This window comes from Colossoma macropomum, unplaced genomic scaffold (assembly GCF_904425465.1).
Source record: "Colossoma macropomum unplaced genomic scaffold, Colossoma_macropomum, whole genome shotgun sequence".
Taxonomy (NCBI): Eukaryota; Metazoa; Chordata; class Actinopteri; order Characiformes; family Serrasalmidae; genus Colossoma; species Colossoma macropomum.
In genome coordinates this window covers 61,391,887-61,419,826 of record NW_023494792.1, presented here as the reverse complement: position 1 = coordinate 61,419,826, position 27,940 = coordinate 61,391,887, and the positions used below count along the sequence as shown (strand labels likewise).

Here is a 27,940-nt window from a genome sequence, read left to right as displayed (position 1 = left end):
AGGACTTTTAACTGATCTTGGACTTAAAATCCTTTTTCTTTAGTCTAAAATTTTTTGCTTTGAGTGACCCTAAACCTTAATTATGTTTATTTTATTAAAACTCATGATTCAACATTCCATATTGTCACTACCAAAACAATCATAACTCTACCCAAACTTTACCAAATGTTTCAGTTGTGACCATTTCGGTGGCTCAGAAACTCAGCCAGTACATAACCAGCAAACACAGCTTTGAATAGCTGTTCTCACAGAAAATAATCATATTTTTTATTAAAACACTAAAAAGTGCTGAACTGCAGAAAATATGACGATTCTTAATGTTCCACACTGATTTCCAGACTTTGGGACACATTTACTTCAAAACAATGGGATCTAACTGCTCACCATGTGGCCATGAGGGACAGGGATGCAGCCTCACTTCCTGCTCTAAAATGCAGGGGTGTGGCTAAAATAAGGCTCCGCCCACAGACGTAAACTCTGTGTTTTGGTAGTGACATGAAAACGTGAGACAACATTTAAAGTTTTTTATGTAAAAATGAAACTCATTATAAAACTCTCTTATAAATGTAAAACTTCACTTTAAAAGAAATCAAAAAGATATTTAAAAATACAATAAATAAAAAAATAAAATAAAAATGAAGTATTATATGGATTATATGGATAAGTCGAAATTTAAGTTGAAATTTCGTATATATGTAGCTTATGGTGCCTTCAAGTCCTGTTGGAAACATCGGATTTACGAGACGAACACAAATGAACGCCACCACGATGTCGTATTTTTCAGTAAGCGCCGAGTTTCTGAGTTGGGGGGCGTGTCAACAAAAACCGCTGATAAACTGGCTGTATTTTAGTTATTCATCAGCCACAACCTTAACACTGCAGGCTGAAACCATCCACACATGGAAATACAGGTATAAGAACATGTTATGTGGCACATCTAACTGCATAAAGACATTATTTTACTCATAAGCATCTTCTGCTCTTCACTTTGTTGCAATAATGCAAAATACACAGATTTGTTTAATGAGAGAAAAAAAAAAGTAAACCAAAAATATTATTTGCAGTCTTATTTCCAACCAAAACCACTTGAACACAGATCAAGTCATACTTATGACCTCCAAAGTCGTAAGTAGGAGCTTTTTTGTTGTGAACAATTTTTTATTTCCAATACTAAACAGAAAACAAAATGTACAAAATGTGCAAATAAATGTTTTCCCCCCTGAACTCTCTCCCTCCACCCCCACCCTCCCATCCACCCCCACCCCCAATTGGAAAACTGGCACAATTAACACACAAACAAAAGATAAACACCATACATCTACAATAGCTTAGTATTTGCGTCCATATACATAGATACACGCATACCCTTACTAACACATAAAAAAAAAACGTAAATAATTAATAAATAAATAAATAATTTGCCGGAGTTAACAGAGTGAAAACAAAGAGAGTAAGTAGGAACTTCTGAGGAGGACTTGAAGGCAGCATTATTGCTATTTCTATTAATGCCTTGGGTTTCAATAGATCTGAACATAATGCTTGTAAATATCTAAGTTCTGAATATTGTTTTTTTTTTAATGGTTTTAAATATTAGTAGTTGTGATTTGTAGATAGCTGGCTTGCTTACCTTCCCAAAACCTGCCAAGCTGTATTTTTGGCCATGTGACACAGGCTCTGTTTTACATTTTAATATCCCATTGATGGTGTCAACCGGACACAACAGAGCTCAAAAACAGACTGTACACACAGGGCAGGGGCTCACGCCCCCTTCTGGTGACTACCTGTGCAAGTGCCTGCACACTATACTGCACTACATCCAATAAAACAGGGTTAGTTATGCTCTCATGAACACTTGGTATCGTTGAGGATTGAACTTGCAATCCCCTCATCCTAACGTAATTTATCACGATAACCGGAGCACATTGTGCCATATTGCCCACCTCTGTCTCATAATTCTGATTGCACTTTCAAATAGATGGACGTCATGCGTCTCAATCAGGTAACAGTGAAAATGCAAAATATTAAATAGAAAAAAGTGAAAAAGAAAGATTAGGTGGACTGGAATGTGTGAATGCAGCATGTACTGTAGTTCCCTCGCTCGGCTCTGCTTAGAGACCCCCACGAGCATGCACACAGAGACGGTTATCCACGCCTGCATGCGATTGGCTGCTTGACTGGTTTTGATTTATTCTGCTGCTGATGATAATTAATGGGCCGGTATTGTTTTCTGGCCTTTGTTGTTTCACCGCAGTGCTGTTTTCCACATTTCTCTTGTTTGTTTTCCCAGCTTTTATTTATTAATAACATTTTGCTCCAGGTTTTAAAGGAGTAGATCAGGCAAACATGCTAACGTGGCTAACAATGGATGTAGCCAGCATCGATTAGCATGATGTCATTTGCATAATGCTAATTGAGGGCCATTTGCTTTCACTCACTGTTAGCCACATTAGCTTTTATTGACTGAATAAGTCCTTTATAAGGAACCCAACGAGCTGGACAGCCTGTTTCTTAGAGGTTTCGTTTTAGACCTGCCACTGTAAATGATCTGATTTGGCGGCAGATCCTGGTTCTGTTGGGTGTAAATGTGTTCATCTGCAAGTGCTGAGTTATTCCCTCACACAAGCGCTCTCAGACAGAGCGCCGAATGCCACCAGATGACTTCAAATAAAGCGGGGAGCCTTGCTGTCCACGCCATTACTCCTCCCCATAAAAGATTAAAGATTTTGCCACATTTTATCAAAACTACAGAACATCTGCTCCCCACAGGGAGAAGAACTGCAGGTACCTGTGACTGTAAAAGAGTAAAAGAGCACACTCAGTGACAATTTGGTTGCTTTTATTGTCAAAAGCACTCACTATAGCGTAGTCATAAACTTGATATTTAATCTCTACTGCACCGTTTTTCTTTTCATTTGTCTATAAACTCTGTGGGCTTCTGCATATTTCATGTCCCTGATAGAGGAGGCAGTGGCTTTTTGTATGGAAAAGCAGCAATGTTAGCATTTAAAGGAACTGCATTTTTCAACCTATTCTCTATCTGCCACATCTGTAGCTTATGGTCTATTACAACAAGCAAAATTTTCCCTGGACGTTGGTTTGAAGCACACTTATCATAGAAGTCGAAGGCAACTGCCCACTGATTTATGCAAACCTCAGTTCAAAGAAATTTGTGACCGTATGTGAAATTCTAATAAAAACAGAGAGCAGTGATTTGTAACCCCTTTCATCTGCATTTCACCAGCCCACTTCCTTTAACTCTGCTTTCCTCCAGAGTTTAGTTCCAACCGGCATCGAACATGCTGTTCTCCCCTTAAGCCAGGGTTACGCTACTTGACCTTTACCCCAATTTTAGCCCTGATTCTCAGTCTGGCAGAGTCTGAGCTGGTTGATTCTAGTCTGCAGATGTCTGGGTCAGTTGGAGTCGACAGTTGGAGAGAGAGTCGAGTCGTGTCTGAGGGGCGCAGACTCAGATTTTTGGCCTCCTGATCGCATTTTAGACCAGTCAGAGTTTATTAAATATTTATTTTTTTCGACCCGACTCTGAGTGTAATCTAGTGTAAACTGATCAACGACTCAATCTGAATGGATTCCTGCAACAGCCAATGAAAACTGAGAGTGCGAAAGAAGAAATTACAGCAAATAAACAAAGAAAAATGGCGGAAAGGCTCTCACGTGTGGAGTCAAGCTTCTTAATGAGCAGAGTTTAAGGAACAATCAAGTTTATGTACGTTTAAAACTAAAAAATACCAACTGATCACATGTTTACCTGCTGATTCTTTACTGTGTCGGCGCAAACGGCAGAGAAAACAGCAGCTCACGTTTGTTTATTTGCGTCTCCTAGTAAAGGGAGTTCATGTGAGTTTGCATGAGTTCAGTGACTCCCGTTCAGTTCAGCAACAGCTTAAAACTTGAGTTGTGTGTGATCTCTAATCTTTTAGTGTGGATCCCCAATATTTCAGTCACCCAAAAAAATCTGCAGAAACCAGTCGTATAGTGTGAGATGCCCAGTCTGTTTATAATCTGATCAGACTTTAAAAGTCGTGTAGTGAACCCAGTGAGCTGAGTGGTGACCAATCAGATTGTTGATATATGGGGTGATAACCATTTGTGTCACGCCCACGTCACGCAGTGAGATTTAACACCAAAATACACACAGAGTAGGAGATATAACAGTTGACAAAACATTATAATTATGTTAGACTATTTTTTAATAAAAAAAAAAACAATATTAGGCTACTTTGGTGAAAAAATCCACATCAAAACTGGATCACTTGGAGTCTTCGGTCCGCAAATGATTATTAAGTTCTGTAAAAAGGAAAAGTGGTGTAACTCAGTGGTAAACAGGCTTTTATCCCAGCTTTTTTGGAATGTGTTGCAGGCATCCAATATTTCCAAAAACAACAATAATATCCTTAAGGCAAAACATGAAATATCGTGTTTTTGATTTAATACAGGTCAAACTGTGTATAAGCTCTGCGGACAAAAAATCAGTCACGACCTTAAACACACAAGGTGAGCTTGTGAATAAAAATTGCTTCGCTACCAGACAAGAATTGTTTCTAAGAGTCAACACAGGTTCTTCACAACCAATTTCTGAAAGAACACAATTTTTATTCACAAGCCATGAAACACGCCAGCGGTCCCTGTCCATCAGTTTCGTCTTTCGGCCACAATACTGCCGAGAATTTCCTGTAGGCTGGGATTTTCACCACTGCTAGTCAACCTGTATGACCTTTGATACACCTATACGTTCGGCTACTACCTTCACACTGTGGCCTTTGGACCAAATGCAGTCGCTCCTTTTTGCCAAACATTAACATCTGCTTTGTGACCCATTTTTCACACATGGAACGAGATATTCGCTGCACTGTACCACCTTTTCTCAATCTATGAATCCCGTCACAGGTATTTATAGCCCGATCATCCTCGTGCAGCACCATCTGAAGTTACTACCACCTTAAACACACAAGATGACTAATTTATAGTCCAGGGAGATTACTAATCACTGCTTTCTGTTTTTATTAGCATCACATACTGTCCTGAATTTTTTGCGATCGAGGTTTTTATTATAAGTGTGCTTTGAGGGGAAGATTTGTGTTCTTTTATCAAGTGCAGGGAAACACATTGAAATGACTGTCTCTGGTAATCAGCTGAATGCTACAGATGCAGCGGATAGAGAAGAGGATGAAAAGTGATATTAGTTTAAGATCAGAAGTGACAGGCGGAGAAGGACTAGCCTTGGAGATATGAAGCCTGTGATTAATACAAACCATCTCCTCGTTGGTAAATCAACTCTCTGTCTCTCTCTCGCGCACACAGTGAGTATTCCAGCGAGTGAGAATGAGTCGGTGAATACTGATAACGCTCCAGCTGGAGACATGGAGGGAGAAACCTGCTGCACTCGCCTAGCGTAAGTAACTCTGCTTCACCTCTCTCTCTCTCTCTCTCTCTCTCTCTCTCTCTCTCTGTCTCTCTCTCTCTCTGTCTCTCTCCTGTGCTCTTTCCCCTTCCTGTGTTGTCCACCTTCTCTTCTCTCCTTTCCTGCATTACTTTAAAATTTGTAGGCTTTAAGTTTAGGCCTTTTACTTCTCAACCCTCTTCTATTACTTTTTCTAAAGTAAATAAACTTAGTTACGTTTTTAGGTAATGAGAGACGTAATTTGTCTGATACTGACAAAGATACAAAAAATGACAAGAGTGTGATGCAAATGTAAAATGTAAATACTGTACTGTCCAAAAGTCTGAAACCACCCTCTTTTCTTTAATTTCCTGTTGAAAATTTGAGTAAAAGTTATTCATTTTCAGCGCCAGAAGCCTCAACAACTAATTATAATATCAAATCTATGAGTGACTCATTTGTCCACTCTTTACATTTGCGCACCTGATGCCACTTTAATTCTTCCATTCCTCCAATCTTAAAACCAACCAGTTGCAGCTGCAAGATACATGCTAACATTCACCCAAACACCTGCCCAAACTCACCCCTTTAGATATAACATTAGATATAAGAAAATCCACTGGCATAAGGAAGGAGAAAGTCAAAGCACAAAAAGAGGAGTTTCCAAAACTGCAGTTCAAGAAACTGATTAAAAGCTACAGTGAAAATGGGGCTCCTAACAACCATCTGGAAGAGCTGGTCGACCCCAAAACTGCCCCATCAGATAAACAGCACTTAAAGCTTTCATCTTTGAGAGAGAGGAGAAAATCAAGCTGCTTCAGATCTGAAAACATCCACAGGTGTTTCTGTCCATCCTTCCACTGTGAGAAGACGACTCAGCGCTGTGGGTCTGAAAGGATGTGTAGCTGATTAAGAAGAACCTCACTGAGAAAAGGAGACATCAAACAAAGAAGCTGAACAATGGACTGACCGCCCCAGAGTCCAGACCTCAACACCACTGAATGTGTTTGATTACTTCAGAAAATGATCAACCAGCTTCTAAGACTGAACTTTGGAGGTGTGTCTGCAGATTCTTTGAGGAACTGAAAGTGAGTCTCCTGAACAGAATGGAAGCTGGAATAAAAGGAGAGAGAGACTCACTGACTCACACAGCTGAGATTTAGTTGTTGAGGCTTCTGTGTGAATTTCTATTAAATGTGTGTTTTTCCTGATGCTGAAATGAGTGACTGAACTGAGTAGCTTGTACTAAATGGCTGTTTTGACTGGATATTAAATAAATGAAGGGTCTCTGACTTTTGCACAGTACTGTATGTAGAAGAAGAATATACAGTTGTCTTTCACGTGCTGTATAGATTGTATATTCTTTCAGCTTGTGACTCTAGTGAATCGAGCACAACTGTTTTTGTTTCTGTGGAGGAGCACATACTTTCCATACTGCCATATCATAGTACAGTGGCTTAATAAATATTCTGCACAGAGACAGAGCAGGTCCAGCGGCGTTTTAGGGCCACTGTTTATAAAAATAAAAAGTAGACTTCGAGAAAAAAGTCGTAGTATTTAGAGAAAAAAAGTCGTAGAATTATGACATTAAAGTGGCATTAATACCAGGAAAGGTCAATATTGTGGCCAAAGCCTTTGCGAAGTGAAGGCAGCACCTCCTGGTGTTAAATGAGGGGCAGTGAGTTGGTGGAGTTCTACTTTCATATCGATTCACCCATAAAGAAACACTCAGTCTCCCTGTCTCTCCTGCACATCAGCACCAGCCTGTTATTAGGATAAGAACCGGCTGAAACGGCTGAGCAGGAAACTGTGTTTATCTAGAATAAAGAGCCAGACGGACTCGGAGGAAACTGTCTGTCTGTGTTGTTGAAGGAGAATCTCAGGCAGGGTCGTCTACACGGCTATCGGGGCTCCATCTCCACACCATTCAAAGAGGGCATGAAGTTTCACAGACAGTGAGAATGATGATCAAAATGATCCACAGAGAGACAGGAGTGAGTGGAGCTCCGACGCCAGTACAGCAACCGAGACCCCAACGCGTTATGGCAGCCCCCCTACAGTACAACAACCGAGACCCCAACGCGTTATGGCAGCCCCCTACAGTACAACAACCGAGACCCCAACGCGTTATGGCAGCCCCCTACAGTTGGCCCACTTTATCCTCCAAATATTACGACTTTATCCTCCAAATATTTACAACTTTATTGTCGAAGTCTACTATTAATGGTGGCCCTAAAACGCCGTCATAAGCAGGAGAGCACAGAGCACAAATGAATTCTGCCTCATTGCTGGGTCAGCAGACAATGGGGCTGGCTGTAGCATTTGTAAATATTAGAAATCAAATGAAAAAATGAAAATTGGACAGTGATGATAGATTGATCGAAGTAAATAGACCTAGTGAAAAGAGGCTATGTGTCAAACATGTCAAACATTGGCAAATTTATTTTAGACTACAATGTCGAAGTGCAAATATCAGCTTAATAAAACTGAAATATGTTTTATTAATATGATATCTATAGTATATGTTTGATTTCACATTGAGAATAAGCCAAAAAATGCCCCAAAATACCTTGTGTTAAATGTATATGGTGGTAAATGGAGTTCTCGGATTGTTTACTTGGGGGATCTGTAACAGCGTGTTAAGCTACCACCCCCCCACCCCCCCCACCCCCTTTGTGGAGGCTGTACTTTAGCCATTTATTCCACTTTAATCTTAATCTACACTCTAAAAAAGATGGTTCTTCAGGGATGGTTCTGTTTATAACCATGAACACTTAAAGGGCTCCTTGCATGAGTAAATGGTTCTTTGTATGGTGAAAGTGTTCTTCACATTGATGAAGAATGTGCTGTAGATGGCTCTACAGAACACTGTAACAATAAAAGAACCCTTTTGGTGCTATACAGAACCCTTTTCAAAAAGGTTCTATATAGAACCATATACAGCACATTCTCCATCAAATGAAGAACCCTTTCACCATGCAAAGAACCCTTTAATCATGCAAAGTGATCTTTTTAAGAGTGTAAATTTTAAAAAATGCACGTTAGGTTGTGCTCCCCAAATATAGTTCAGAAGCAGGTGAGGGATTTTTTGCTCAAAGCTGCTTTAATGGTTTAGACACTAACATTAGGTGGATCTCAGACAGATTAAAGGGGGACTTCACCATTTTTTCCAAATTTCTGCTTAATTCAATCGTTGCGATGTAGACAGAGTAATCCAGAGCGGTTTGGTGTGAAATAGTTCAGATGTCTTTACAGTGGTGGTGATAGGAACCAGGGGTCGCCATGACTACAACACAAATATAGACATTTTATTTATTATCCAAAACCACCAGTGAACCTACACGAGTCTTCTGAGTTTATATGGCATGTTGATGATGGAAAATAGCGGAAAATCTGAAATAATAAGTTTTCTTTGAGGACTGTTTTGTTGTGAGGCACAACACCCTGCATGAACCCCTCCACCATGAATGGATTTTGTTTCAAGCCAAAACCTTCTCAAAACTATCATAGAACAATGTCCCAGACATCTTCAGACGTCTGGTTCCTATCACCGCCACTGTGAACAATTCTGACTCGGTAAGTTTCTCTAGAACTGAGCGTTTCACACCAAACCACTCAGGATTACTTTTTACATCTTAACCATTCAGTTATGCAGAGAATTTTGAAAATTCTGGTGGAATTCCCCTTAAAATATAGAAGATGAATACAGCAGAAAGTTTTCTCTCTTTCATTTCCTCCCACTTTCAATACAAGCCATCTCTTTGATCGTGATGAGCTTTTTGTGGTTTGTTACGCACGTGTTATGTTATTTCTTGCCTTTCCTTGCTGTCTCTCTCTCTCCTTCTCCTTCTCTCTCTCTCTCTCTCCCTCTCTCTCTCTCTCTCTCCTGCTTCTCTGTGGGTGCTATTCAGCCGCTTCCTCAGCTTGGCATAGCCACAAGGGGGCCCTAGCTCATAATAAACGAGCCCTGTGAATGTGATGTGCTGATTTGGTGTGGGTCTCTGTGTGGTGAAGCAGGAGCCGCTGACTGCACCTCTCTGTCGCTCTCCTTGGAGACGATGTCCTCCATGATGTCATGTCCTTGTTCTGTTTGTATAATCCATTCTGTTTTTCGTTCCAGAAATAGGATCTCCAAATCCAAGTTCAGGTTAGTACATGTTCTCACTGTCTGAAGGCATGGTTTGCCGCCCGATGCCCTCCTCAAAGCTCTTCATATATGTGTGTTCGTTTACTCGTGCACTGTACATCCGTTCTGTGTGTTGTGCTCTTTCCGTTTGTGTCCCGATCACAGTGAGACAGTTGCTATGGTTACCCCTAAGTGCCCTTAGCCAATAAAACCAGGGTTTGACATGCTGAAGAGAGGAAACTTTGTTTTGAGTCACTCTCATATTAGCAGTTTTAACCCGCTTTGCACTGAATTACCTGCTGAAATAATTTATGTTGATTTGAACTGACACTACATGGATTTCCACTAATGGAAACTAATACTCGCTGCCTTAAAACTGCAGTTATATTTATGTGTACTCTCTCTCTCTGCCTCCCTCCTCCTTCCTCTGTCTGCAGCCGATATTCACGCCGCTGGAATCGTCTGTGCCGGCGTAAGTGTCGGGCTGCTGTGAAATCAAACGTGTTTTACTGGCTGGTGATTTTTTTAGTGTTCCTGAACACTCTCACCATCGCCTCGGAGCACCATCAGCAGCCGCAGTGGCTCACAGATGTACAAGGTAATCAACAATGAATAACTAGCTAAAATAAGATGTTCTGAGGAGCTCAAAGCCTTTCATCAGCACACAAAGACTCACTGTTACTGAATGTGCAGGCAATGATGCTTACAGCTACACTCTACTCCAAAGCTATACAGTTTTTGTTGATGCAAATGAACATAGGTGCCAGCTAGAGGGGGCAATACCCCACCAACCCTAACACAGAGCTCGAAAACAAAAACCATGGTGATAATACTGAGTTGGGCCGTCTGAAAACGGCTGAAACAGTAGTTTCTGGTTGAGAAATCCCACTTTGAGAACCACCGTTCAGGTGAATTTTCATTTTCTTTCCCCATTTTCCATCATCTTCAACTCTCCCGCTCACAGATATCGCCAACAAGGTCCTCCTGGCCCTCTTTACCGGCGAGATGCTTCTGAAGATGTACAGTTTGGGCCTACAGGCGTATTTTGTCTCTCTCTTTAACCGCTTTGATGGTTTTGTGGTGTGCGGTGGGATCCTGGAGACGATCCTGGTGGAGACAAAGATCATGTCACCTCTTGGCATCTCAGTGCTGCGCTGCGTGCGCCTGCTGCGCATCTTCAAAATCACCAGGTAAGTGCAGAAGTCAAGTGTGCAGAGAGTCAGCGGTGAAGCCAAAGCAGTGGCGTTGGCTATCACTGCAGTCTTATTGGCCAACCTGGGTGCCATCCAAAACCTTTATTCACATAACGGGCTGATTAGAATGACATTATGTGCAGCAGAGTGAAACAAATGTAAGATTTGTAAAACCGCAGCTTGGTTGTAGTTGTAATTAGAAAAAAGCTTCACGCTCCCTAGTTAGACTCAGTGGCAGAAGCAATTAAAATCTCCATTTAAATGTCATTTCCTAGATTGATTAGATGCATTAGTGTTGAGTTAGAGGGGAGAGATCAACATGCAGATTGGAACTAAACTCTGCAGGAAAGTAGATCTCCAGGAAGAGGGTTAGTAACCTCTGCTCTACAGCATGTGAAGCTTCAGAGTTACCCATTCATCCAACGTCTATGTTATAATTTCAGTTTGCATAAAAAAGGTAGACTGCAGTCGGCCTTTGTCTTGATTTCTGGGCCATTTTTGAGAAATGCACTTGTTTTAGGGTTTTTGAACTTTGGATCCCCTGAATTTGCCTTTGCCCCCCAGTGGATACCCAATATATACAGTCCTGGAATCGCCACTGCAGAGTGAGATTTGGAGTCTGTGGTTCTAAGATACATGATCCTCTTAATCTGGCTAAAGTAGTGAGGAACATCTGAAGTTGCTGGAAATAAACTCTGCAGGAGGGCAAATCTTCAGCAACCTCACTGCTGGGCTTTAGCTAATTCTTCAGTGATATGAAGCTGAAGTCAGCTATTCGTCAGCTTCTTGTTCGAATTTTCCTGTTCAAGCATAAAAATTACTAGAAGTGTGCTGATGTCTTGGTAGCAAGCTAGCAAAATTTCCTGTTCCACCTTAAATAGTCCGGCAGTTCTGAAGCCTGAAGCGCCAGAATGTAACTGCTGCTCCATTTAAGCTGGAACAGGAAATTTTGCTAGCTTGCTACCAAGACATCAGCATACTTCTAGTATTTTTTATGCTTGTTATGAAGAAAACAATCATAAAACACTGAAATGACATTAAACTAAGATCATATGATGGTTATCGTACTTTTTAACGGAGAAAATTCTCACATTTGCATCTCTTTGGTCTCTTGTTCTCCATCTTGCCGGTTTTTCTTTTTTTCTCATATCTCTCTGTTTGGAGTCTCTGAAAAACCTCTGTTTGAAGGGTCATGTAGCCCCAACACTTCACCCTCCCCCTCTATCTCAACAAGAATCGGGACACCCTACCCCTAGACATGAACGCACACAAAATGGAGGGGCAGGGCTAAGTGGTAGGGGCGAGGGTTGAAATGGGATTGGGCCTAACTCTCCTTCTTGTGGTCCTCAGGTACTGGAACTCTCTCAGCAACCTGGTGGCATCTTTGCTGAACTCCGTGCGCTCCATCGCCTCCCTGCTGCTGCTGCTCTTCCTCTTCATCATCATCTTCAGTCTGCTGGGCATGCAACTGTTTGGCGGGAAGTTCAACTTCGACGAGACACGTCGTAGCACCTTTGACAACTTCCCCCAGTCTTTACTCACAGTCTTTCAGGTCTGCTTTCATTCACGTTTTACATGTAAAACATACCAAAGTAATTTTCCTTTACAGTATTTATGCATTTTTTTGTTTTATTTGCTGCAACGGTTACAGATTCTGACTGGAGAGGACTGGAACTCAGTGATGTATGATGGGATTATGGCGTATGGTGGGCCGTCATTTCCTGGCATGCTTGTGTGCATCTACTTCATCATTCTCTTCATTTGTGGAAATTGTATCCTTTGCAGCACAAAGCGTTAATCGTCTTGTTGCGGTACCATCCTGAGCTGCCCCAGGCCCAGTCCCAGGTCTCTCTACCACACCAGAGGAAGAGCAGACTTTGTGTACTGAATGGATATCGGGCTTTCCTAGTGAATGTTGATTGTCTTGAATGGAGAATCTAGAGGGTGTTGCCGGTAGTGCTGCTAAAGCTAGAGCTGCTAATGGCAGTGCAAATACTCAGACCTTTATCGCTCATCTAGATTAATGACGCATGTGCCCTATATTTTAATTCAAATTTAGACTGTGCCTAATTTCTTAAACCTGTATGAAATCAAGTGACGAAAAGCTCCTGAGCTAAAAACAGACATCCTCCTCAATGTGTTCTTGGCCATCGCTGTGGACAACCTGGCAGATGCGGAGAGCCTGACATCAGCTCAGAAAGAGGAAGAGGAAGAGAAGGAGAGGAGGAAACTGGCCAGGTACTGGAACCACAGAACATCTCGGGAAAACTCTCAGTGACCACTGATCTCTTCTGAGTTGTACTGTTGTGCAAAAACCTTTTTTTTGTTGTTGTAATTTTCACAATTTGAAAACTCCAGTTACTGTTTGCATTGTGTTAAAATTCCTTTATAAATGAAAAAAAACAGATAAAGTCATTTGAACGCAAAAAATCTTATATTTTTTCTAATATGTATATTATATCTTATATATTGAATTCCACTCACAGTTAAGAATGGCTTTTGCTTTTCCTATAAAGTTACCATTTTAATGATTCAAGAGACAAATACACACACATACACACATATATGTGTGTGTTTGTATATATGTGTATATATGTGTATATATATATATATATATATATATATATATATATATATATATATATATATGTATATCGCTGTTGTCAGAGGAAAACAAAATGGTAACTTTACAGGAGAAGGAAAAAATCTACTTTACTTTTAATGTAAGTCTATGGAACCAGACTTTCTTCCGAGTCATTTTGGGCCGTTTCTTTTGGTCCGTTCATCGTGACAATTACACACAATGTAAAGGGTAACAGGTATTTTCAAATTCTTTGAAAAACTGAAAAATGACAAAAATGTATATACAAGGTTTTCTTCCGACAACAGCGATATGTATGTATGCAGATGTACGTAGTACTGTGCACAAGTCTTCCAAAGCACACAGTCTAAAGCCATTTATCTCGGCAGTAAGTGTGTTTTGCCTGTAAAAACACCATATATCCTTAGAATAAATGTAAATAAACATAAATACAGTAAAGGGTAACAGGAATTTCTTATTTAAAAAAAAATAGCTGATATAAGTTACTTTGAAGAACAAAGTTTGGTTCCAGATTTCTCCTGGATGCCTCCAGACATCACATAGATGTTAAATTTGTTAAATTGCATCAGCAGCACATGATTTCATTCAGTGAAGTATTGATTAGATAAAGCAGATACTGGATGATAACTGCAAATACTACTGGGCTTCCTCAAGGAGAGGCAGGGAAGGGTTAAACATAAACAGTGGCAAACATAAAATTACTCCTTATTCTATTAATGTTATTTGTATTTATTGTAATATTAGTGTTTTCTGCGCAAATACTCAGTCTTGAGCTCCAGCTTTTTAAATGTAATTCTCAGGTGTCGACAGCTTTTGCTCAGTATGTACATATACTCAGTCATATATTAGCGGTACTGCACACTCAGCCGCTCAACACGTGTGAATAGTGATCGGCTCACCGTGACCAGCGTATTGTATGTCTCACAGAATGGCCAGTCCGGAGAAGCGGCAAGACAATGAGAAACCTCCAATAGAGGAAGAGAAAAGAGAAGAGAAGATTGAGCTGAAATCAATCACTTCAGACGGAGAAACACCAACCACCACCAAGGTAAGACGTTCACTGGAAGACGTTCGTTAAGATGATGCTCATTAATTGATTTCCCAACTGACTTTTTTCCATTCCACTGAAAACAGGAAACTCTGTTAGATATTCTGGTACTTAGACTACATTACACCTCCATAAACCCTTCATGACAGCTGACACAGACCTACATTTATACTTATTCCAATTGGCACAAAGTGTCAACTTGACAAAACATCTGTGTCAAGTTCCATTGATTTTTCTCGGACATTAGGCTGTTGTTACACTTTCTGGGGTCAAGTCAAGTCAAAGTTTATTTATATAGCACTTTTTACAGCAGGTGTGGTCACAGAGCAGCTTTACAGAAAAATCCGGGTCCGAGCCCCCATGAGCGTCGCCAATGGTGACGGTGGCAAGGAAAAACTCGCTAAGAGCAACAGGAAGAAACCTTGAGAGGAACCGAGACTCTAAATGGGGACCCATCCTCCTCTGGTCCACACCGGATAAAATATTAGAATACAAAACGGGAAAAACAGGTGGAGCAACGGTCAATTAGATAGTTTGAGTTTATGCAGCAGCAGCAGCAGCAGGAGGGTCAGTTCATGCAGGTGAGGTGCAGATCAGCCAACAGAGATGGAGCTCTGGTGACTCTAGCAGCTGTGATGGCTCACATGTGGCGACTCAGGCAGACGTCGCTCAGGGGCTCAAGTAAAGGGAGGGAGAGAGACAGACAGAGAGAGCAAGAGAGAGAGAGATTAACAGGACAGGTCAGTTTATTGAGAGATATTAGTGAGTTAATAGTGCAGCAACTGATATCAGCAGAATGCTTGTGCAGACAGAAGTTTTGAGTCTAGTTTTAAATGTGGAGAGTGTGTCTGAGTCCCGAACAGAGGTCAGGAGATGATTCCACAATGTTGGGGCTCCGTAGGAAAATGCTCGACCCCCTGCTGTGCTTATTCTAATTCTAGGAACCGTCAGCAGGCCGTTATTCTGTCAGCAGGCCGTTATTCTGTTAGCGGAGCGTACTGTGGGTTCGTATGACTGAACTAATTCACTGAGATACTTCGGGGCCATTTAATGATTTATACGTTAAGAGAAGGATCTTATACTCTACACCACATTTAACAGGTAGCCAGTGTAATGATGACAGGATTGGGGATATATGGTCAAACTTTTTGGTCCTTGTAAGACTCTAGCAGCTGCATTCTGGACCAGTTGGACCTTATTTATTAAAGTGTTGGAGCGTCCAGCTAAAATGGGTGAAATGGCAGCTTTTCAGGTCAGGCTGGTTGAACCAAAGTGAGCACTTTCTGTGGCTCTTAGATAAAGTGAATTGCATTTTAACATTTATAAGATTTAATCTGTGTCACATAATCAAAATCGTGTCAGAATATGTTGGGATGTAACAGAAAACGTATTGAGAATATGTATTCAGACTATAGAAATTATCTGTATTCAGTCCGAGTTACATTTTGCCAAGTCAGTATTCAGAATAGTTACTTTTACATTTGTAGAAAAACTTTTAGAAAACTTACCTACCAACCTTAAGAAATGTACCATCTTTAGAAGAAATGCTTGTTTATTAACTATTTTAAAATCACAGCATATAAAAGACTCCAAAGAAGAACTCAAAAACGGCTTCTTTACAGACACCGAAGCTCCTGCTAAAGCCTAAGTGGACTGATAAACCAAACTGATGAGCCAGTTATTAATCTCAGCATCACTAAACTCGTTTGAGGGATGATGGAACTGAACAGTCTCCTCAGTAGTGGACGTGTTTACCAGTGATAAGCTTAGTATTGGTGTTGTACTGGACTCATGCAGGTGTTTTGTGTTACCTCATCAACTGAAAATCACAGCTACCCGCTTTATAGTCAGATTCACAAGATTCTGTTGTTGAGATATGGTGAATTCTGCATAGAGCCAAAATAATGTCTCATCTAGATGGCCCAGCCCTCCATAACCTCACCATACTGGATGAAACAGAAGTGTTCTTTCTTTATTTGCTGCTTTCCTTCAATCCTGACTTGTGGTTTTTGTGTGTGACGTGCAGATCAATATCGATGACTACACAGGTGATGAGAATGAGGAGAAGAATCCATATCCAGTGAACGATTTCCCAGGTACCACAGCGCCAGTGTTAAAACAGGAGATTAATGTATCTGATCGCAGCACAGAACACAGAGATAAACAGTGAATGAGCCCCTATAGTCTAGTACACAAAGAATTATGTGTATGAGTGTGTATATAGGACACTCTCTAAAATAGCACCTGTAAGGTATAAAAACACAGTCATTGGAACAGGTTCTTTTAAAGGGCACATATTTTGAAATAAAGCTAAGCTGAGCTAAGATAAAATAAGATAAGATGCTGTATTTTCATTGCTTAGAGCAGCAATCCTAAATGTGCATTGACAAAAAAACATTAAACTAGGAATAAAATAATAATATATATAATAATAATATAAGCTAGTATACACACTGATCAGGCATAACATTATGACCATCTCCTTGTTTCTACGCTCATTGTCCATTTTATCAGCTCCACTTACTATATAGGTGCACTTTGTAGTTCTACAGTTACAGACTGTAGTCCATCTGTTTCTCTGATACTTTGTTAATAGCAGGTACTATTTTGGTGGTGGATCATTCTCAGCACTGCAGTAACACTGACGTGGTGGTGGTGTGTTAGTGTGTGTTATGCTAGTATGAGTGGATCAGACACAGCAGTGCTGCTGGAGTTTTTAAACACTGTGTCCACTCACTGTCCACTCTATTAGATGCACCTGCGTTGTTGGTCCACCTTGTAGATGTAAAGTCAGAGACGATAGCTCATCTGCTGCTGCACAGTTTGTGTCGGTCATCCTCTAGTCCTTCATCAGTGGTCACAGGACGCTGCCCACAGGACGCTGTGGGCTGGATATTTTTGGTTGGTGGACTATTCTCAGTCCAGCAGTGACACTGAGGTGTTTAAAAACTCCAGCAGCACTGTTGTGTCTGATCCACTCAGACCAGCGCAACACACACTAACACACCACCACCACGTCAGTGTTACTGCAGTGCTGAGAATGATCCACCACCAAAATAGTACCTGCTATTAACAAAGTATCAGAGAAACAGATGGACTACAGTCTGTAACTGTAGAACTACAAAGTGCACCTATATAGTAAGTGGAGCTGATAAAAAGGCCAATGAGTGCAGAAACAAGGAGGTGGTCAGAATGTTATGCCTGATCGGAGTAAAATGCACAATATTAAAGGGAAAGGCTGTATAATTTAAAATGATTAAAAAGTAAAATAAAAAAGGGTGAATATAAAAGAATGTAGTTGCTATGTTATTGTATATGAGGGTATTGCATGTTTGTGGATGGTTGTGTTTTTATTTACAAATAGTGGAGTTTAATAATAAATATAAATCTTCACATACCTCACTTTTTAATCCTCTGAGGTTTGAAGGCATTTTCTCGATTTGTGCATATCTTGTTTTAAGTAACTGTATCTTGTAAAAGTATCTTATTCCATTGGCAGATCATTTTACTTGTTTTAAGCAAAATGATTTTACTTTGTTTTAAGTAAAATGATCTGCCAATGGAATAAGACACTTTCACTGGATAAAACTACTTAAAACAAGTAAAAATGTACAAACAGGTGGAATAATCGTATAATGTATTCTTATAACAGTCTCATAATGAGAAATATTAGATTTATTAACTACATTTAAGATGTTTTCACTTGCTGAGATACCATTTTCTGCATTCAATGGCCACCATAACAAGCCTTTTCATTGCTCTCTCTCTTTCCTGCCTTCTCGTTCACTCATTTCATAGGAGAGGAGGATGACGAAGAGCCAGAGATGCCGGTGGGTCCGAGACCACGCCCACTTTCTGACATCCAGCTGAAGGAGAAAGCTGTTCCCATGCCAGAGGCCAGAGCCTTCTTCATCTTCAGCCATACCAACAAGTGAGAGGCTTTCTCCTCTCTCTCTCTCTCTCTCTCTCTCTCTCTGTCTCTCTTTCTCTCTGTCTCTCTCTCTCTCTCTCTTTCTCTCTCTCTCTCTCTCACTCTCTCTCTCTTTCTCTCTCACTCACTCTCACTCTCTCTCTCTCTCTCTCTCTCTCTCTCTCTTTCTCTCTCATTCACTCTCTCACTCTCTCTCTCACTCTCTCTTTTTTCTCTCTCTCTCTCTCTCTTTCTGTCTCACTCACTCTCTCACTCTCTCTCTCTCTCTCTCTCTCTCTCTCTCTCTCTCTCTTTCTCTCTCACTCACTCTCTCACTCTCTTTCTCTCTCACTCCCTCTCTCTCTTACTCTCTCTCTCTTTCTCTCTTTTTCCTGGGTTGCCAGTTTGTGCGTGCATTAGGCTCGTCCCTTCACCTACTGGCATCATATCAGAAACGCCTACCTTATAAAGTGCACTTTGTAGGTGGACAATTCTGCTTTTGACTGTTATTTTTATTGGAAAAACAAGTTTCCCACCAGGAAGCCCCGTATGAGGACCGTTTGAAGTTGGACAGTTGAGTCAGTATGTTGTCGTTTTTGATGCAGCTTTATGACGTCAATGCTATTTTGAGAAAGAAGCAACAATCCATCAGCCTGATCAAAGACCACTGTACAAATATAATAAATGGTAAAGTAAATTTAAACATGTAGCCCACTTTTTATTTCTGCTTCGTGCTCAGAAACACCAGTGAAACAGGGAATAGACTCCGGCAAGCTACTAAACTACAACAGCCATTTCACATCCTCTGTGTTTTCTTTACCTCCAATAAAAACCATGTGAACGTGCACAAAAACTACCACCCCACTTATGACTTCACTGAAGGCTTAGCTCCGCCCACTCTATTCACAACCAGTTGTGTCTTATGTCACTGAAGAGCTAATTTCCTGTAGAACCAAATAAGAATATCCAAATATGTATAATTCATTTTAACTAACAACAGCATTCTATCAAGTGGCGCATGCTTTCTGAGCTCTCACTGGCTGTTTTGAGGCCCCGTCTTAAAACTGTTTTTCTCATCGCTTTTCTCTAAACATCAGTTTCTAGAGCACCTGCATTCAGGAAATGTTACCTGTTCATTCCTAACCCTATTTTGAAGGATATTACAGTCTGCATGTATGATCGATTATTTACTAGAAAATGACCTGAAACACATTTTATAAATGCAGTGCCAAGTTTTTTCTTGATTAAACAATAAAATGATGAGATTTCAACAATCTGCTGGGTATAAATCTTTCTCTGGAGTGTGTCTTCACAGTTCTAATGTCATCCAAAGGCTAGATTTTTTAAGCATATGTATATGTATGCATATTTAAGTAGATCTCATTTGCATATCTAAATGTAATTTTTGCAAACCGTTAAGTACAAAAATACTCATGAGAATGTCAGTGAGCAACTGACAAAGATGGATCTGTTGTTAGTAAAAATTATTACATTCACCTGTAGTCTCTCAGAAAAGATGGTTCTTCAGAGGTTCTTCATTAAAGGCAGTGGTTCTATTCAGAACCATTCCCATGCTTAAATGATTCTTTGCATGATGAAATAGTTCTTCAGATTGATGGAGAATGTGTTGTTTTTGAAAATTGTTTGGTAACACTTTACTGTAGGGCGCTGTTCATAAGGCAACATGACACCTACATAAGCTTGTCGTGACAACTGACATAACCCTACATAATTGTTTATAAATGCTTGTTCCAATAAGCATCATTCACTATAAAGGTTACTTTTGCCAATTTTGATCAAAGTCAGCTAAAGTAGTCTTCATGACAGATGACGCCTGTTGTAATAAGCATTTATAAACAGTTATGTAGGGTTATGTCAGTTGTAATGACAACGTTATGTAGGTGTCATGTTGCCTTATGAACAGCACCTTACAGTGAAGTGTTACCAATTGTTCTATGTTGCACCAAAAAGGATTCTTCTGTTGTTACAAGGTTGATATCGTGTCAATAGAAAAACCCTTTTTGTGCTATATAGAATCATATACTTCACACTTTGAACAGAACTCATTGTTCCAACTATACAAACCCTTGAAGAACCATCTTTTTTAAGTGCATAGAAGACCTTGGAGGAAGCTGTTCAGATTTCAGAAATATCTGGACTATTAAAAGTCTTGGAGAGATCCATAATGAGTAGAGTTTAGTTTTGTAACCCCTCTCAAAACAAAAATAGACCTGTACAGTTTTCGTTGAAAAATGAAAGAAATCAGTGTAAGAGCTTATATGCACTGAAAAACCCCACTCCTGAGCTCAAATCCAGCCTCTTTAGCAGATTTCTTAATCGGATTTCTGGGCTTTAATCCGATCTCAGAAATCAGAGCGTGCACTTCACACAACCCCTTAATAATCGGATAACTGCCGAAATTGGACAATGATCATATTATTAAGTGCATGTAAACGAACATGCCCAACAATCTGTTCTGTAAAAATCTTTTTCTGAAGTGTGTCTTCATAATTCTAAAGTCATCCAAAGGCTAGATTTTTGGTATTCAAATCTATTGATGAATATACATATTTAGGTAAATAACATCTCATTTGCATATCTAAATGTAATTTTTTCAAAACATATGTCATTAATGAACTGGCAAAGGTGCATTGTGATATCTATGGTTATTAAAATGTCCTTATTTCCCTGTAGCCTCTCACTTTAACACACCTAGAAGACCTTGGTGGAATCGGACTGCAAAAATATCTGTACTCTTGGAGAAATCTATGATGAGTAAAGAGTTTTAGTTTTGTAAACCCCTCTCTCTCTCCCCTTCAGGTTTCGGGTTTTGTGTCATAAGATCGTCAACCACAACATCTTCACCAACCTCATCCTCTTCTTCATCCTGCTGAGCAGCGTCTCTCTGGCTGCGGAGGACCCGGTGAAGAGCGACTCATTCAGAAACCAGGTTGACATGCAAATACACGCTCACGCTCATTCAGCTTCTGTGGTTGTTCTGTTGAGTCACTAATACGTGCTAATCCGTTTTGTTCTGTCCTGCAGATTCTCGGCTATGCAGATCACGTGTTTACAGGTCTCTTCACCATAGAGATCATATTAAAGGTGAAGTATGTTCTCTGTTTGGATGTCATCATATTAATTCTCACCCACTTACTCGCTCTTCAAAGACACATTTCTCGGCGTTGCCTTTGCTGAGGTCACACCTTAGAGATATTTTTCAAATAAAAATATGAGATCTTGGATATGGTGTTCATTTGTGGCAGAAAAGGTCGAAACTCATCTCCACAGCTGCTTTGTAATAATGTAAGGCAGAGGAATCGGAAGATGCACTGCAGAAAATAGTATCTTGTCAAGTGAAATGATCTTAAATATAGTTAATAAATCTAATATTTCTCCTGTTGAGATCGTTCTGAGCTTAATTTAAGATTTTTTTCCTTATTTCTAGACATGTTTCACTTGTTTTTAGTCATTTTTATCAAATAAAATGATCTCACTATACTGGCAGATAATTTTACTAGTTTCAAGCACATTTCTTAAAACAAACACAATTACCTGTCAATATAGTGAGATAATTTTACTTAATAAAATTACAAAAAACAAGTAAAAATGTCTAGAAATAAGGAAAATAATCTGAAATTAAGCTCACAACAATCTCAACAGGAGAAATATTAGATTTATTGACTAAATTTAAGATAATATCTTAGTAGGACTGTTCGCTTCAAAAATGTTGTATTTTGTATTTTGTAATCTTGTATTTTGCTTGTTTTAAGTAAAATTACTTAAAACATGTAGAAAATGTCTGGAAATTAGTTAGATAATTTTATAATAAGTGCACAAACATCTGAAAATAAGAAATATTATATATATAGACTAGATTTAAGATCATTTCACTTGAGAAGATACCATTTTTTGCAGTGTAGTAGGACAGTAGGACTGTATGTTAGTATACAGTCCTACTACATATTAGTGTAGTGATTTTGTGATATTAGTGATTTTGTTTTATTGATCCAAACAACAAAACTTCTGATATGTTACAATTGAAACTTTCCCTCACCCATTTACTGACCTCTTTCAGGAAGTTTTCCATATGAAACTTTTACTGTCCCACTGATTCTGACATTGTGTGCACATGATATCATTACTGCAACTACAGCTTCTGTATTTTATTGATTTATTGTTGTGACATTGATGTGAATGTTTTGCTATTGGTAAGAAGTAACTCTTAATACACTGCTTAAAAATAATATTTCAACAAGTGAAAACATCTTAAATGTAGTTAATATATTTATAAGAAAAACAAGTATCTCCAAAATAGTAACTTTACAGGTGAAGGCAAAAACGCTCGTATCTTTCAATGTAAGTTAATGTAAAGAGGTTTTACTCTGAATGATTTTAGTGCGTTACTATTGGTCCATTCATCATAAAATGTTCACACAACATAAAGGAAAGCTTGTGTGTTGAAATGATGTAGAAAAATAAAAATCAACAAAAATGGAGATACTTTTTTTTTTTGGACAGTGATATCAAAATATGTCTCATTATGAGTCTGCTGTAAGAATATTGTAAGATTATTTCACTTATTTGTAGGCATTTAAGTAATTTTATCTTTTAAAAAAAGTGTTTTATTCCATTGGCAGATCATTTTACTTGCATTTTTGTCTAAATAAAGAAAATTATCTTTACTATTTTTCAAAACAAATGATCTGCCAGTGAAACAAGACACTTTCTCTAAATAAAAAGACTTAAAACAAGTATAAATGTATAGAAACAGGTGTAATAATCTTATAATATTCTTACAGAAGTCTTATAATGAGAAATATTAGATATATTAACTCCATTTAACTCCCCTTAATGTCTTTTCTGTGCAGATGACAGCGTATGGCGCGTTCCTACATAAGGGTTCCTTCTGTCGTAACTACTTTAACATTCTGGATCTGGTGGTGGTCAGTGTCTCTCTCATCTCCTCAGGGATTCAGTGAGTACAGGCCGAATCCGGTGTTTGGTCCAAACCCAGCCGAAAGGCTGAGCAGCTTATGGTGCATGACGCAAGCGGGTGAAGTAACCCGCTACACTCCTGAAAAAGACGGTTCTTCAAGGGTTCTTTAGTAAAGGGAATGGTTCTTTGTTGAACCATGAAGTCTACATAGAATGCGCATGGTGAAATGGTCCTTCAGATTGATGGAGAATGTGTTGTGGGTTCTATACAGCACCAAAAAGAGTTCTGCAGTTGTTATTAGCCAACATCATAACAATAGCAGAACCCATTTGGTGCTATGTAGAGCCATGTAGAACAATCTGAAGAGCCACACTGCAAAAAATGATATTTTAGCCAGTGAACACATATTAAATGTAGTCAATATGGCTAATATTCCTCATTATGAGACTGTTGTAAGAATATTAACAGATTATATTCCAGCTGTTTCTGTACACCTTTCCTTGTTTTAAGTAATTATATCTAGTAAAAGTGTCTTATTCCACTGTCAGATCACTTCACTTGTTTTGAGAAATAATGAAGATAATTTTGCTTAAAATGATCTGACAGTGGAATAAGACACTTTCACTAGATACAATTACTTAAAACAAGCAAAAATATCTGGAAATAAGTTAAGTAATCTTACAGTACTCTTACAACAGTCTCATAATGAGAAATATTAGCCATATTGACTACATTTAATATGCGTTCACTGGCTAAAACATCATTTTTTGCAGTGCATTTCACAAAGCAAATAACCATTTAAGCATGAAAGGGTTCTATATCGAACTTTTGGTTCTAAACAGAAAATCTCACTAATTTAATTTCACTAAAGAACCCTTGAAGGACCATCTTTTTAGGAGTGTACCTTGTTTGGTGCAGAACAATCAAACTTTTCTTTAGTTCGGGTCATTCTGACAGGTCTGTACGCACCAGAAGAACTTGTTTGGTGCCCACCAAAGAACTGAACTGTGGTCCGTCACAGAGCCCTTGTTCAGTTCCAAGCTGGTGGGATGCATTTGTTATGATGGTAGTGGTCCACACCAAACATGGGAGGAGTTCCTCTTCTTCTAGGAGCATGTTAGCGCTGTACTGTTTACATAACCTGCCTGTTTTAACGTCTGACCTTTGACAGACACTCATACTGTTCCCGCAGCACGAGCAGCTGATAAAAACATCAGCCGAACGGTGAAATAATTGTGACGTGTTGCGTTTGATTTTGCCACGTGGATTACAGAATTTTATTTGGAATTTATTTGAATTTTTTTAATTTGCAATTTATTTATTTATTTATTTTGCCTAGCATCAGCTTGATTGGTTAAATTCATACTGACAAACCCATCATAAAGAAGCAGATATCAAGTAATGTTTAATATTATTGCTTTGATTGTGATCCCATAGCTGTTAAGCGTCTATTTTGATGAAAAGTGGGTGTTTTTTTGTCTCAAATGGTGGCAAATATGAGAGAAACAGAGGGCTTATATCTGAGCAGTAAATAAACACACATTTTTGTAATTTAAATTAATATTTTAATAAGTTAATACTGTTGAATATGGTCTCAGTATGTGCTAAAGTGCTAGTATAGGCTAACAAATATAATATAAACAAAAACACAGACTTACTTTGCTCAGCTTTAAGCTTTAGCTTGTCTATAGCCACTTTTCTCACATCTCCGGCAGGAAACTTTTCCTCTTACAGTTTCTGTAATTTAAATTAAAAAGGTCATACATTAAATTAGTTTATAATAAACTTACAACAACCTCAAAATGAGAAATATCAGGAATACTGACTAGATTTAGAATCATTTCACTTGTGAAGTTGTTATTTTTTGCTATGTGCACTTTAAAAGAGTATTTAGCTCACTGTAGAGCCATGAAGCAGCAGCTTGTGTAAGTTCTCCTTTGTGTTGTTTCTGGCCAAACCCTGTTAGACTAAGCTCTGCTCCACTCTGTTCTCTGCCCTGCAGGTCGAGTGCCATTAACGTAGTGAAGATTTTGCGAGTTCTCAGAGTCCTCAGACCCCTGAGGGCCATCAACAGAGCCAAGGGCCTCAAAGTGAGTCCAAACACACCCTTTTGCTCTTTTGCAGTGACCGCTGATTGCAGGGCTGCTCAAACAGCCTTGCCCGAATTAAAATGTGTGACTCATTTATCCTCAGCAACTCTGAGCGTTTGTGTTTCTGTGAATCTGCAGCATGTAGTCCAGTGTGTGTTCGTGGCCATCCGCACTATCGGGAACATCGTCATCGTCACCACGCTGCTGCAGTTCATGTTTGCTTGTATTGGAGTGCAGCTCTTTAAGGTGGGAACACACTGCAAACAGCTTAAATGTGTTTTAAATTTCACTGCTTTAGAAGTAGAAGGGGTGGAAGAAAAAAATCGACAGTATCGCAATATTTAGGGTAAAATAATGATGTAGATAGTATAGATCAGGGGTTGGCAACACAAATGTTAAGATAAGCCATGTCTATTGTTATATCTTGGCTGTAAATATGTCTCAGTATGTGCTGATGTACAAGTACAGACCAGTAGTCTGTGCTGATCTTCAGGGTTAAAGGGTGAATCAGCAGTTCTACATTAACTCCAGCATTTAAGATCATTTATTGTTAAACTGTGTTGAATGATCAGCAGAGCTTTATTTTACTGTAAAGGAGGATTATTTTATTTTTACCTTATTTTTAACAGGGCAGTAAAAGAGCCGCATGCAGCTTCGGAGCCACATGTTGCCGACCCCTGGTATAGACAATAAAAGCCCATGTTTTGATATTGTATTAAAAGCCATTGGGAGATTAAAAGGATTCAAAGCCGTGGATCATCAGTTTCTTTGTTTTTAAGCCCTATTTGGACTGGCTTGGTTTTACATGAGGAGCTGGGTAATGTAATTTTTCCGCATCAATAAAGATTCAGGCGCTTTTTACATTCTGTAAAAACAAGCTGCAGAAATAATCTCAGGTTAGATTAATCCCATGTAAATTGATATGTTGGTGAAAATGGTATCATATCCTGTGGAAAAAGTGTTTCTTAAGTATGGAGGCTTGAAGAAGCGTGTAAGTTTCTCTGTGGCTAAAATCAAGCCAGTAGGTAACATTACTGTAATATACAACTCAGAACATGTAAAAATGGAAGAATAATATTTTTATTTTACACAGTGAACTTGAGTGTTTGCTGTGAATTATGCCAGCATGGTAGATGGTTAGGGTAAACAAAATAATGGCTATAATGTTTTCACGTCATCTACTCTTTTCTGGAGTAAAGATGGTGTAAATTTAGAAGCCCCTCCCATTTCTGTTGTTTATACTGAGATTTCTGGGCAAATCGGTCATAAACAGTACAGACGTCCAGTGGTAAACTGGCATTACCCACCTCCCCATACAAAACTAACCCTGTCCTAATGGGGCTTTAGTCTACAGGACTGACTTTATGTGGTGAAACCAGCATTTCATCAGCATTTCATCCTGCAGAAATCAGGAACTCCACTATAATAAACAAATAGGAGCACCTGCTCAATACAACGATCATTCTACTGAGTCTTTTTGCTTTGAGTGACTCAATACCTTATTTATGCTTATTTTATTAAAATGAAGGAACATTATATTTTGTCACTATCAAAACAATCATATCATTACCCAAACTTTTCCAAATGTGTCAGTAGTGACTGTTTCGGTGAGAATTTGAGCTCATTTTGAGCTCAGAAACTCAGCCAGTTCATGACCAGCAAACACAGCTTTGAACAGCTGTTCACACAGAAAATCATCATATTTTTCATTAAAACACTAAAAAGTGCTGAACTGCAGAAAATATGACGATTCTTAATGTTCCACACTGATTTTCAGACTTTGGGACACATTTACTTCAAAACAATGTGATCTAACTGCTCACCATGTGGCCATGAGGGACAGGGATGCAGCCTCACTACCTGCTCTAAAATGCAGGGGCGTGGCTAAAATAAGGCCCCGCCCACAGACTAAAACTTAGTAGTGACAAGAAAGTTTCTTATTTAAAAATTAAAACTCACGATAAACCTAAATCTTTAAACTTCACTTCGAAAGAAAACAATTTTTTAGTTTTTTGAAATCAACATTGAAAAAAAATGCAAAAAAAATGTAAATATCATTTTTACAAGTGTAAATTTTGGTGGACAGTTTGGGACAGACACCTTCCAATAGAAAGTGACCACTAAATAATGACGCTGTATATATTTAGCTTTTTACTATGACATATATTTAAAAATCATGGTAACACTTCATTTGAATGCTACCTACATGAGGACTTCATTACATATGAATAAGCATTGAATAATGTATTCATAAAGCAATACTTGGGTATTGGTGAACAGCTTATTAACCACAAGATAACATACAATGTTTTATGAAGTAAATATATAAGTACCTCAAACTGAAGCGACGCACAGTTTCATTTATAACACTGTTATAACTATGTCCTTCTCAAATGATGGAGCTTATTCCAAACTATGGAGAGGCCTAGATAAAAACACTATCAGTTGTACATATAAGTGTAAAAGTCCAGTTTTAATGTGCTACAAAAAGAAATAAATGTCTATCACCCTTATGTTAACAACTTAAAATGACATAAGCTGTTCATTAATACTTAACTACTTTACTAAGTACATAATTCAATACTTATTCATGTGTTATAAGGTCTTTATGCAGGCAGCCTTCAGATAAAGTGC

The 27,940-nt window shown here is 38.9% G+C and overlaps 1 protein-coding gene across 1 annotated transcript in view; it reads left to right on the top strand.

The window, feature by feature from the left end:
* cacna1c (calcium channel, voltage-dependent, L type, alpha 1C subunit) overlaps positions 1–27,940 on the top strand; it is a 335,868-nt gene that overhangs the window by 259,394 nt on the left and 48,534 nt on the right. The window contains exons 10-24 of the mRNA XM_036577755.1: positions 5,320–5,410; positions 9,519–9,545; positions 9,962–10,122; positions 10,489–10,714; positions 12,068–12,269; positions 12,369–12,489; positions 12,841–12,955; positions 14,247–14,367; positions 16,394–16,463; positions 18,166–18,298; positions 21,098–21,227; positions 21,323–21,382; positions 23,149–23,255; positions 25,219–25,306; positions 25,445–25,552. Of these exons, the coding sequence (XP_036433648.1) occupies positions 5,320–5,410; positions 9,519–9,545; positions 9,962–10,122; positions 10,489–10,714; positions 12,068–12,269; positions 12,369–12,489; positions 12,841–12,955; positions 14,247–14,367; positions 16,394–16,463; positions 18,166–18,298; positions 21,098–21,227; positions 21,323–21,382; positions 23,149–23,255; positions 25,219–25,306; positions 25,445–25,552 (1,760 nt within the window). The remainder of the gene's footprint in view (positions 1–5,319; positions 5,411–9,518; positions 9,546–9,961; positions 10,123–10,488; positions 10,715–12,067; positions 12,270–12,368; positions 12,490–12,840; positions 12,956–14,246; positions 14,368–16,393; positions 16,464–18,165; positions 18,299–21,097; positions 21,228–21,322; positions 21,383–23,148; positions 23,256–25,218; positions 25,307–25,444; positions 25,553–27,940) is intronic.